Here is a 13110-nt window from a genome sequence, read left to right on the forward strand (position 1 = left end):
TTTCATCCAACAATATAATTTGTCGCCACCTAGTGGAATCTTTAATAAAAGAAACTTGAGTGGTTTGTTTTAATAGTGAGTATAGAAACAAACAAGATGTATTGTAAGAGTCACTTTATTTTTCATTAATATTAAAGAAGTGAAGTTGCCTTTACATGCTTAAGCTGTTAATTTATCCATTGCATGGGTGGACCTTATCCTTATCAATCATCCAGACATTTGCCTCCCCTGAGAGATTTTGCAGGAGCCGCCACGATTCGTGTGGATGATAGTGAAGGTGGTTATGATGGTCGTGGTGTTTATGAAGGCGGTAAAGATGATGGTGTTGATACCACTGGGCCACATGAAATCTAAAATACTGCACAACCATACGCAAATGTTCCTTCATTTAAAGCTCCACAACAAAAGTCGGCTCGGACAAATGTCTTTGGTGTTAGTGATGTGGGTGAAGGTGGGAGTGGCACAGTTTTATTTTTCAGATTTAGCCACTGGGTGGCACCAGATGCGCGTGTCCGTGGACCCCCCCCCCCTAATGGAACATCTTCGCCAGTTAGAAACATTTAGGCTGGCCTGCCTACGATCCATCCTGGGTTTAACCAGGCTGGATTGTGTGAGGAGCTCACAAATCCTTGAAAGATCTGGTCAAAGTCCCATCGGTGAGCTCCTCCGGCAGGCAAGGCTGCGTTGGCTGGGTCATGTAGCCCGCATGCCCAGCCACCGCATGCCTCAACAGCTTTTGTTCGGCCGGATCGAGGGGGCTAAACGGGCGCGGCACGGGCTGGAGAAGAGATGGAGTGATGTGGTACAGGAGGACGTGGAGCTGAGTGAGTGGGTGAGTGAGTGAATGAGTGGGTGAGTGAGTGACACGGGCTAGAGAAGAGATGGAGTGATGTGGTACAGGAGGACGTGGAGCGGAGTGGACTTGCCGATGACTGGTACCAGCGGTGTCAAGATCGGCCTCAGTGGAGGAGGCTCGTGAGGGACGCTGCTGGGCAGTTGGAGGCAGTCGCCCTCCAACAACAACGGAGGGCGGAGGAGTGACGCTCACAACAACGAGCGGAGCGCCGGGTGGCTAAAGCTCAGAGAGTTGGCACAGTAGGGGGCACAGGTGGTGCATCGGCCAGTCGTCTCAGTCAGTCGACCCGTGGCACCTGGGTGTGTGACCTCCTGCCGGCGGGCGTTTGACACTTCACGTGGCCTCAACGTGCACGTAGCCTGGCACAAGCGACGTGGTGATAGTCACCATGGTGGTGATCTGCATGATGGTGGTGATGATTCATCGGCATGTTATTAAATTGAAGATGATAGTGGTCATGGAGGTGATGGTGATGTTTACAATCATTACCATTGGGTGTAGGACAGTGGTGGTTATGATAGAGGCCATGGTATTGATAGTGGTAATAGTCACCATAGCAACGATGGTAATGGTGGTAAAGATGATGGTCATTGGAGGAGGTTTGCCCAGGATCCTTTCTGGAAGTTTTAGAAGTTCGCCTTCCAGAGGCGATGGCATAGACCTCAGCACCGTGTCCAACTGTTACAATGACATCGAGAGGTGAAGTATCCCTTGAGTAGTTAAACACAAGCACACATAGTTAAACGCGACTCATCATCATGAGCCATGATCAATCCACTGCTGGATGAAAGACTCAATCTGTCCATGTTTTTTCTCTTTTGCAGCAGGTGCACCTATCCGTTGTATGGGATTGAATAACCTCGGTCCCTTTGATTTGCGTGGGAAGACGCCGCGTGATTTCCATGCATACTATGAAATACAATAGCTGTTGAATCTGCTGCGCAGGAATGTTCTGACGTTTGGTTGCTAGAAACATGTTAAAATAAAATAATAGCAGCGCGCGTAGCATTACACATGTCCTCTCTTTGGTAAAGTCGCGCTTGTTACGAGATAGAAATGCCTGTAATTTACGAGCTTTAATTTTTATTCTTGGAACGTCCATTGAATGTGCAGTCTGTGAAGCGGGCACTAGCGTCCACGTTCCGGCGTAGAGTGAAGATGTCGGCGCCGGAGAGTGGAGCCGTGTGGGACGAGGCGGAGGTGAGCGGCGACGTCTCCCCTCGCCCCGCTGCCCCCTCGCCCCCTGCCCCTCGCCCCTGGCCCTGCTCCTCCTTCCCTGCCCCTCTCCTGCCGCCCTCCCGGCCCCGCAGGTCAAGGGGCCTCGCGGGAGGCGAGCGACGCGACTGCTGCGGCCTGGCGTGACGAGGCATCGTCTAGACGAGAGTCGCGGATTGCCGTAAATGGTTGATCACTAATTAACGAATCACTCGCTAGTTAGTAAGTAGTTATCCAAGCTACGCGTTGCGAGCGTGAGGCGTTCAACGGAGCCCGAGTCCCAGATTCTCTGCTGTTGCGGAGTCTGGGCGACCCAGGCTCGTCCGAGTCATGCACCCGGGAAAGCCTCGCCGAGTCTCGTGGCAGCCTCCCAGGAGCGTGCTGCTGCTGCTGCTACATGGCTGGCCATGAATTTGATGAATGAGTGGCGTGTGTGAGGAAGCCGGATAACCCAGAGAGTCGTTCCGAGTGTTGGAAGGGGGTAATACACGCAAAACGCCGTACAGGTTGATTCAATAATCCAGTGCTGTCGTGTTATCTCCTGGGCAAGTCACGCCCAGTGGTTTCGGGCAGTTTCCCATCCAAGTCCTGTAACAACGGAAGTTTAACTATGTTTGGCTTCATATTCTTGGTTCTTTCGGTAAAGTCACGTAGAAGGGAAAAAATAGGGCTGTCTTTCCGACATATTGAATGTGCAGTCTATACTGTAGCCTGGTTATTACGTTTGGTGAGTGTACTGGCAATCTATAATGTAGACTGTAGCAATTGTTATTAACCTCGGTGAGCGTACTGGCAGTCTATAATGCAGACTGTAGACCGGGTTCTGAACCTTGATGTGTGTACTGGCAGTCTATAATGTAGACTGCAACCTGGGTTTTAAGCTGGTGAGCGTACTGGCAGTCTAGAATGCAGACTAGCCTGGTTCTTAACCTGAGTGAGTGCACTGGCAATCTATAATGTAGACTTATTCTGGTTCTTTCAGTAATAAAATAAAAATAATAAGGCATATTTGAAACACGGTAGGACCAATACTTCTGCCGTGGCTGATCATTATTTTAATGCACGTGGCTTACACGAAATTGATGTCTCTAAGACGATGGTACTTTGCAAGCCTACTGGCTATCAACAAAGATTCGTTCATGAAGCCATCCATATATACAGACACAGCCACAATTTCAACCGAGAGGATGGTGATAAGCTCCGCAATCATTGGAAAGATGTCATCAACCACTTTGGGTCATGACTTGATTTGTGTTTTCTTGTCAACCTCCACCGTCAGTAGTGTGGGTGTGTGGAGCGAGGTGCAATGCTTTAATTGGTGTGGATCTACTGCCAGTGTCGGGGTTTTCTCCGACATTAACATTAGCTGCCCCGTCCATGCTGTTGACACACTTAGGCGACGTCCATCTCTAAACCTTTATAAACAGTTTGCCTTTAAAGGCTAACTCCCCTTTCCCTGATGACGACCGCTTGTGTTGCAATCGAAACGCCGTGTTTTTAGTTTTATATGTAGTTTTATTTTAATTTATATTTTTATTACTGAAAGAACCAGAATACGTCTACATTATAGACTGCCAGTGTGCTCACTCAGGTTAAGAACCAGGCGACAGTCTACATTATAGAACTGCCAGTACACTCACTCAGTTTAATAACCATTGCTCAGTCTACATTATAGACTGGAAATATGCTCACCAGCTTAAAAACAAGGCTACAGTCTACATTATAGACTGCCAGTACACTCACTCAGATTAAGAACCAGGCTACAGTCTACATTAGTCGTTTATTTTTATTTTTTATTCACTTTATTTTATATTATTTTTCTATCTACGTGACTTTACTGAAAGAACCAAGAATAAGTGATCATCTTCGAGGGTTAGCCAAATGCTGCTTCGTGTGACCGGAGTTTTTATGATGGTTTAATGCTCCTGGTTTTGATATGTTAATTGCGATCATAGTCATTCGGTGGTAGTTGAGTGATATAGTAATGGTAAAGGGATGTGGTTATGGTTTGTATGTATGTATATTGAACTTCTTTCGCACCATATGTAGCCAACAGTGTTAATCAGAGATTTGTGTTGCAGGATGGCATTGCTGAGGAGATTCTCAAGATGGGCACGGAGGAAATCATACAGCGCACACGTCTCCTGGACAATGAGATAAAGGTTTTCATCGCACACAGAAAACCCCAAATAATATTAACCCTCCAGTCTAACCCTTCTCTGGGTCAGGCTTCACTTAATGACATTGAATTGACAGACGTGCTTCAGAAAACAAACTCCTACCTTCCACAAAGTAAACATTCGGCAAATTATCTTAGAATTTTATTGTAAATACAAAGCATCACATTCCATGGGTATGATCAGTGGCATAGCATGGTTATCGTGGGCCCTTTTGCAAGGAATACAATGTGGCCCACTTTCCAATTTAATTGACTCTTTGTAGCGGTGTCTGGGCCACTCCAGCCCATTGGTCCCAGTGCAGTTTCAATGACTACACACTCAATAGCAGAGCTACTGGGTGGGATTCTGTGGCTTGAAATATAAACTGCACTCTCTGATTTCTGATATCTTCACAACTGACCACTTATCCTGAAATTGGTCCTGTAATTGTGGTTGTGAAATTGCTTTTTAATTCATCCCCAACTCTGGCCATGTGACAGATAATGAAGAGTGAGACGATGAGAATTAACCACGAGCTCACAGCCATGAAGGAGAAGATCAAGGAGAATACAGAGAAGATCAAGGTGAACAAGACGCTGCCGTACCTGGTCTCCAATGTTATTGAGGTAAGTCACTGCTCATCTTTGCTGCTACGCAAACCTTGCCACTGATATGACCCCAACACAAGCAGCATCTGATAGCGATGTGGGTGTACAGTCGCATGTGTGTGTTTTTATGATTGTCGTTGTGTAGTGGTTAGTACACTGCAAAAAACCCAGCGACCTGAGTTTGATTCCCGGCCACGGCTAAAATCAGTGGTGAGTGATATCTCAACTGATCTTGGCACTGCTATAAATGAGTACCTGGTGCGATGTGTACAACATCAGCACTGCGGAAACAAATTGTGGCCAGGTGTGGTGCCAGCCCACACCCCACGCTTGTGGGCTGTGCCGGTCTTCATAGGTGTTTGCTCCAGCACTTACCTCAACAGTCTGATGAGGGTGTACAGGGGTTTTTGGTAAAAAAAAAATGTGGATTGTGCTTATAAAATGCTGTAAGTCGGGTCTTCCGTAACCCGGGGACTGCCTGTACTTAAAAGGTGTAAAAGCAAGTCATAATATATCGGTGTGTGAATGGGAGATCACAAGATATGTTTTAAGCTTACAATAAAAACGTCAACAGACTATGGCAGGTCATACCAGAGCCTAGAGAATTATCTGGGCAAATGCTTTGCCGCCTGCAATATTTTGACAGTGCCATCACAGTCACTTTATGTTTACGTTACATTTATGATGTTTGTGTGTGTGTGGTGAGCAGCTGCTGGATGTAGACCCCACAGAGCAGGAGGAGGATGGTGCCAATGTGGACTTGGACTCTCAACGCAAGGGCAAGTGCGCCGTCATCAAGACTTCCACTCGCCAGGTACCAGACGCACAGGGATACAAAGGTGGTCGTGGGGTGGCCCTTTCCCCAATGACCTCTTCTAATTGCTTCATTGTTGACATCCTCAGGGTCAAGTATGCAGCCAATATGTTTTGGTGATGATAATCATTATAATGATGTACAGCCTCTTCCACGTCGTGTTCCATCAGCCCTCATGTCATGTTGATGATGGTGCTAATGTGTGTTGATTGTGTGTGACCACAGACGTACTTTCTGCCTGTCATCGGACTGGTTGATGCCGAGAAGTTGAAGCCTGGAGACCTTGTGGTAAGTTAGCGGTGATGCGCTCATGCTCCTTGGGTCATGTTGGGTGGCCTCGCGTTCAGAGCACCCTGCTAGTGGGGCAGCGTAAGACCTTTGAGTCGTGAGCCCGCACGCTCACAGCCACCTCTACTATGTCCCCCTCGCAGGGAGTGAACAAGGACTCCTACCTGATCCTGGAGACCCTCCCCACAGAGTACGACTCTCGCGTCAAGGCCATGGAGGTGGACGAGCGACCGACGGAGCAGTACAGCGATGTCGGCGGTCTGGACAAGCAGATTCAAGAGGTGTGGGGTGAATGGTGGATCGCACAGTGCTCCTGCTTTTACACTGATTCCCCCCCCACCACCACCAGTGTTGCCAAATGAGAAATTTCTTTACTAGATCTAGCATCTGTTTAGATTTTTCTCGTGATAATATTTTGTAAAAAGGACTAGCAAGGTATCTTCTTACTCTGGGTTAAAGACAGATTTGAGAGAAATGTTTGGCATGATTTAAAGAGCTAATAACAGTTTACTGTGTGAAACACTTGGTAGATTGTCTGGTGATGTATAAATTACTTTAGAAGGTCTATCTAGCGACGTCTTGTGATGAGTTAGCAATACTGCCCACCACCCTGATAATAGAACTACTACAACTGTTTTTGCCTACGACCAGCCCAGTTTTTTACATTTATTTATAATTTTCTTAGGTATAATTATTAGGCCATGTTGCTCAATGGAAGAGTGATTGGTTTGTAGTTGAAAGGTTGTGAGTCCTAATCCCTCCGTTTAAATAAAATAAGTACCACTTTGTGGGGAACTTAAAAGGTGGCTGTCACAACGATAGACTCATCCCTACCATAAGAACATGGAATGTTCACCAATAGTTTGGGACTAAACTGAAGGTGTGCACCGCATCAATTTGAGCATACAATCACTTGAATTGTTATAAATGTGTTGTTTGCTTCCGGGTATAGAGCATTGATCTCTTACAGTTCAACCCTGGGAAGCACCAGGTGAAGGGGGGAAGTGCGATTGGTCAGTCACGATACTGAAGAGTGAAGTTCTTGCTGTGATGTTTCTGTCAGTTGGTGGAGGCCATTGTGCTGCCCATGACGCACAAGGAGCGGTTTGAGAACCTGGGCATCCAACCCCCCAAGGGAGTGCTCATGTACGGGCCCCCCGGCACTGGCAAGACTCTTTTGGCCCGCGCCTGTGCGGCTCAGACTAAGGTACAAGCACCCAACACGTGCTGATACGCACACACGGCGCGCATACGCGTGGTCTTCACGGGCCATGCTGGCCGCAGTGGGAGTCCACACTTGCGAGTGTGAGTTTCCTAAACTCCGTACATGTGCATGTCTCAGGCCACATTCCTGAAGCTGGCCGGCCCACAGCTGGTGCAGATGTTCATTGGTGATGGTGCCAAGCTGGTGCGGGATGCCTTTGCGCTGGCCAAGGAGAAGGCTCCAACCATCATCTTCATCGACGAGCTTGATGCCATTGGAACAAAGAGGTGCCCTGCCCCATCCCTCCCATCCCAGCAGCGGTGGAGCTTCGAGCTGTTTTCTTAAACTGCTGCGTTGGCGACTGCTCTTGAGTGACAGTGGAAGGCCGGGCTGCCATTGTGCTGCTGTGGTGTGCGTGCATCGCAGGTTTGACAGCGAGAAGGCTGGGGACCGTGAGGTCCAGCGCACGATGCTGGAACTGCTCAATCAGCTGGATGGCTTCCAGCCAAACACGCAAGTCAAGGTGCGCAGTCTTACAGGCAACACGGGATCCTCGTACAGAGACACTCGCTACCTGTACAGCTATAGGAGGATCCTTGTATATTTTTGCACGTGATGTCTCGGTGCTTGTGCCTTCAAGGTGATTGCGGCGACGAACCGCGTGGACATTCTGGACCCTGCTCTGCTCCGATCAGGGCGGCTCGACCGCAAGATCGAGTTCCCGATGCCCAACGAGGAGGCGCGGGCCCGCATCATGCAGATCCACTCCCGCAAGATGAATGTCAGGTAGAGGAGGCACGGCTCTCTGGGACGGTAATGCTGCCAAGCGGGGAGCGCATTCACCACTTGTTGCATAGGTTCGGAATTCGAATCCAGCAGGCCCACCTTGTTAATACTGTGAATACTGTGGGTGTCATCTTCATCACCCACAGCATCTTTATATTCAGCATCATCCTACACACTGGCCACCATGGGTAATTCTCCAGCTGTGTTAACCATAAAATATTGCACACCGTCTGCTTTAGTGTGGATATCAAAGATCCCGTGACATCATTTAAATAGTCGGCCATTTTGTCGGAATCGCAGTCCAGACTTTTTTAATTTGGTAATGTACCCGTAAAGTTCTCAATTGGGATTACATATCGTAATATTGTCCCTCCTGCGAAGCTACTGCTAAGTGCGTCAAACATAGCACCTGTCTTTGTGATAGTGTTGCACTATAAGAATGGCAAATGCCAAATGTACAAGTGATTATATTGATCATGATTTAGTGGTCGGGTATCATGACACACCCCAGCATTGCCCTGCTGGAAGGTCAAGTCCGTGGTTCCTAATGCTTGTGTTCCTGTTCTGTAGCCCCGATGTGAACTTTGAGGAGCTGGCACGGTGCACAGACGACTTCAATGGAGCACAGTGCAAGGCCGTGTGTGTGGAGGCAGTGAGTTCCTCACCCACACTACAGAGGCTCTGTTATGCCATACATCAGTGGTTTGAAACCGTTCTGGACTTGAGGACCGCTGTCAACCCTCAAACATCTTGGCAGACTAAAATGTACAAAAAAATATGGTGTTTTGTGAAAACCTTTACATCTGCAAGGTCCGCAGATTACTTCCCATGACTTTGCGAACCAACAATGTTATGCATTGTGTGTATTTGGCATGTGTATTATGTGCTTTGTGGGATTCTCACATCGGCCATATCGTGTGGCAGGGCATGATTGCGCTCCGCCGTGGAGCCACGGAGCTCACACATGAGGACTACATGGACGGAATCTTGGAGGTGCAGGCCAAGAAGAAGGCCAACCTGCAGTACTACGCCTAGACCCGTGGCCCCTCTGTGGCACACGCAGGCTGGCCGGTCGCACGTGTGTTTGTCCGTGGTATGAATCGGTGTTTATTGATGTTCCTTTCTCAGCCTTAAGACTTAATTCAGTGGCTCTTAATCTTTTCAGTATGGACGCCCCACCCTCCAATCGAGACCACTAGCTCATGTGTGCAACTCCCACCCAAATTGCGAATGCCACAATAAACATATTGCATGTCCCCGCCTGTAGTTGACTGGTGATATTAAGGCATTTTTTTAAGGCATTTTTTTTATGTTGTGTACAAGTTTGTTTTGTCGCCGCATGCGGATTACGTTCCTTGCGCACATTAAACATTTCTCTGGGTAGTGGGGTAGTGGGGGGAGAACTGGCCTCCGTTGAGTAGATCAGCCACGTGGGCTGTGTTGGGTGTGCTGACACTGTGCCATTAGGTGAGTGAGGAGGGTGGGGGTAGGTGTGTATTCACAACAGTGGCAAAGCTGGAAATATGGATGGGTAGAGTTCTGGGTTTAGGTAGCAAACCACCCCCGCCCTTGGTGTGAATCGCACAGCCCAAGCAAAACTGGCTGACACTGGCTGAGTGAGTGAGCATCCATGCGGCAGTCGGGTCAAGAGTTATGGGTAGACTTAGTCAAAGTGCTCTTTCGTTGGGAGAGATGTAATAGTGACTGATTTGAGCAATTGTGGTGACGTTTCATTTTTGTAATAAAATGAAAGATGTTCTCTGCTGAAATGCTTCTGAATTTGCGTTTCGAAAGAAATATTTGTCCAACAACAAAGTAGTCCACTTCGAATCTGGGTTTGTCATGTTTTTTTTCTTGCACTGTAATTCAGATGTTTATTTCTATTGACCATGTTTCACAGGTGCAAGTTTGTAGGGAAAACCATTGTTTGTGTTTACACCACGTGACTTTTTAAAACTTGTTACATTGGCTTTATCTACAGCTGCATAGCGGTTTCATTATTGACAGGAATCAGTACACAATAGCCACCATTGCCTACTGCTGCCTTATACATTGGGGGAATTTGTGGACAATCCCTCCCTGATCACGGAGGGACAGTTTGGCACTGCCCAAAGGTGACAATAAAACAGCTATAACACTTCTGTACTGATGATAAACTAATCATATGGAAAGGGGTAATTGCACAAAAAAGTGCTTTCTGGAAGTAATAAATTGTGACCTGGACATATGTGCTTTTATTTCCACGTCAATAGTGCCGAAGTTCTCCCCCCCCCCCCCCCCCCCCCCCCACAAGCCCGTACGCTTATGCCTTTCTCTGTCCAAAATGTGTTTAACTATCCATAACAACGCATGTCGCTACAGCCGGCTCAATGCGGTTCTGCTTATTAAACCCACATTGTGATGTGTACAGCAGCGCCATGCAGTGGACACCAATAGACATCGACAGCTTGTAGAGTAACGGCTGGCTAACCATGGCATCGGTAGAGGAGCATGGAATGAAACGTTGAGCCCGGGTGTGGTTCCATCGCCTTGCACACTCGCTCGCCATGGAGCTGCATACCGTCACCTTTAGCGGGGCACGCACGATCCTTCTGTTCATAATATAGGTTTTGACGAGCATTCTGTGTTCTGTGGGGGCCGGCCTCCACCCCACCGCCCTCGCTGGGCAGGTGTGGCGCGACGTCCGCCCCCTTCACTCCACCGCGTCGATCGGCTCCCGCCAGGCCCCCGCCAGGCCCCCGCCGACCGGGTCATCGGGCCCCCCGCACTAACGCCCTCTCGCCCTCTCTGAGGGACATAGCTAAACTGCTGGCTCACCGCCGCCCGGGGTTATTCCACACGCGCCCGCGTACACACCACTAATGCGCGCGCCCCTGCAGGCGATTATATCAACGAGCGCTCGTGCTGCGGCTCTGCCCTCTCGCCGCGCGTCCGCCCACGCAGCCGCTCCACACAAATCACAGACACCGCACCGATGCTCTGTGCTATCGTTTATTCACGGCGCAAACCCTGCACTGCCCGAAGGGAATATTCTGCGAGCAGAGCCTAGCCGACTGCTATCCAAGTCCCCAAACACTCACACGCCTATCACGTACCTCGCAGCTGTACTCATGGCGCCGCACGGACGCTGTGAGTGTAGGAGGGAGGATGACGAAAAAACTCGACTATCACTGCCTCGTAGCAGCACTCGCTGGGATCACATGGACACTGCGAGCGGCTCGAGGAGGCAGGACGGCAGGGGGGGGGGGGGGGTCTTGGCGGCCAAGCTGTTGAAGATGAGATCTACCTGAACAGTTTTTATCTTGACTTGAAGCTTTCGTGACTGCAGGATTTCTTACTCTGGGTCTTTCGGTAAAGTAACGTAGATAGAAAAAAAAGTATGAACGGTTATTGGCTCCCATTTTTATGCCAGGATTACGTGATCCCGCGTGGCCAATTACAATTGTGCGCCTACCTGTGCTTCGTTTTTCTTGCCTTATATGGAGCGTTGTACCGGTTACTTCTCGAGCTATTGTCTAACGCAGCTGTACTCATTAATGTCTGACTCAATCTGTTTAATCTGGACGGGCGTCCGGCTGGCGAATGCACACTCTGCTCGTGTGTGCTTGGTCGACGGGGTCGTGGCGCCGCGATCCCACGACCTCATTGTCTGCTCTGCTCGCTTAATATTTCACCCCAGCCCCTTCCGATGTCGTGCATGAATCATTGCGGCTGGCACCGGGAAACTGTGGGACTTTCCCTCTAGGGACCGTTCGGATTAAAACCCAATGTGCCAGGCAATCTCCTGCCAGGACACTCCGTGTGTGCGCTGCGTGTGGGTGTGTGCTCAGCCTCCGGCTGCACATGTCGCTGAGAGAACGCGTGCATTCACCAGCACTCTGAAGTCAATGCTCATTTGGGCCCTGCTGCAGAGCAGAGCTAGCCTCATAAGGCAGGCCCGTTTGTCTCACTGAAGACGTGATTATTACAGTCTGTGTCCAACACGGGACTGAAGCTTTATTTATAACAGGAATACTTTAACATCGCTGCGAGATATTGTATGTCTTCGTAACATCACAGCATTGATATATAGACATGGAATGGCGCAGTGATTTCACTAGACTACTGCCGCACATGGTCAGAACTTAGTGTTTTTTTCTGATGAACAAAGGCAAACATATCAAATACAATTGCACATGGCTGCTTTTTGTCCGAGGGTATTTGGTGTAACCCAGGTTGCCCTTGCCAATTCGACAATGTTTCTTTTGTCTCAATGGGCCTGTATCGCACACAGTTAAATTAATACAAATGATCACAGCCATGTATAGAGATGTAACAGCAAGCACTGAGATTGTTGAAATTAACACAACGCAGTTAAGGAGTTGAACAATTGGAAACAATTTCACCAACGTTATTCACATCAGGGTTATACTGTAATACCTACGCATTCATATTCATGAGCATGTGACGTCATCCAAATGGACACCCCCACCCCTCATTAATAATCATGAGCAGGCAACGTCACTCCACATCGAAAAGCCCCCCCCATTGATAATCATAGGTTGACGTCCTCCAAATGGACCCCCCCCCCATTCATAATAATTAGCGGCTGACGTCACTCCACATGGGGGACCGAGGCGCCTCCTCCCCTCTCCTCGGCGTCAACTTACAACCCTCACTACAAGGGCAGAACCCTCACGTCATCACGCGATCTCCGTAACGCTGTTGAGACATCAAAGTAAAAAGGACGTCGTGATGAACAAGGGATTATAACCTTAAAATGAAATAAGTCTGTGTCACCGCGCCCTTACAAATTGCACACGCATTTATGCAATGAATATCACGTCGCGGTCTGCTTATCGCTTTTAAGTTTCAGATTTACTGCAATACACCCGTCCTTGGATGGGCAAAGGGCTAGTCCACTATAATTACCAATGTAAACAAACTGCCGTAAATTATTGTAAAGGTTGGGTAAAGATACCATTACGTTCACTGAACAAAATCATGTCTGGGAGGGACAACAAAGTATATACTGTCTATTTATGGGAAATGATTGAAGGCAGAACAGAATATAATGGTGAAATACTGTATATGTGACTTAGAGCAGCTTGGAGTAATTGTTGGACAATTCAGAATTCAAATGTCGACTGAGGAATGATTTCAATTGGTGCGATCAGGAAACACATTTTCCTGCGCATCAT

The 13110-nt window shown here is 48.4% G+C and overlaps 1 protein-coding gene across 2 annotated transcripts; it reads left to right on the top strand.

The window, feature by feature from the left end:
- Positions 1-691: 691 nt before the first annotated feature.
- LOC133351395 (26S proteasome regulatory subunit 6A-B) lies at positions 692-9699 on the top strand. Of its 2 annotated transcripts, none has more exons than XM_061566558.1 (13): positions 692-832; positions 1970-2056; positions 4153-4233; positions 4731-4856; positions 5548-5652; positions 5878-5940; positions 6084-6221; positions 7004-7147; positions 7283-7431; positions 7571-7667; positions 7785-7930; positions 8501-8582; positions 8855-9699. In XM_061566558.1, the coding sequence occupies exons 1-13, from the start codon at positions 707-709 to the stop codon at positions 8963-8965; spliced, it is 1455 nt and encodes a 484-aa protein (XP_061422542.1). In that variant the 5' UTR covers positions 692-706; the 3' UTR covers positions 8966-9699. The 2 variants fall into 2 exon arrangements, with proteins under 2 accessions (XP_061422542.1, XP_061422543.1); XM_061566559.1 differs by lacking the exon at positions 692-832 and adding an exon at positions 1230-1268.
- Positions 9700-13110: the final 3411 nt, after the last annotated feature.

The sequence above is a fragment of the Lethenteron reissneri genome, chromosome 37 (assembly GCF_015708825.2).
Source record: "Lethenteron reissneri isolate LAM-NWPU_2019-01 chromosome 37, ASM1570882v1, whole genome shotgun sequence".
In the NCBI taxonomy this organism is placed as follows: Eukaryota; Metazoa; Chordata; class Hyperoartia; order Petromyzontiformes; family Petromyzontidae; genus Lethenteron; species Lethenteron reissneri.

Coding starts and splice junctions, on each gene's coding strand:
- LOC133351395 (XM_061566558.1), top strand. CDS start 707: ATGCCCAGCCACCGCATGCCTCAACAGCTTTTGTTCGGCCGGATCGAG. Junction 4,857..5,547: donor TGGTCTCCAATGTTATTGAG/GTAAGTCACTGC, acceptor TGTGGTGAGCAG/CTGCTGGATGTAGACCCCAC. Junction 7,432..7,570: donor GATGCCATTGGAACAAAGAG/GTGCCCTGCCCC, acceptor CGTGCATCGCAG/GTTTGACAGCGAGAAGGCTG.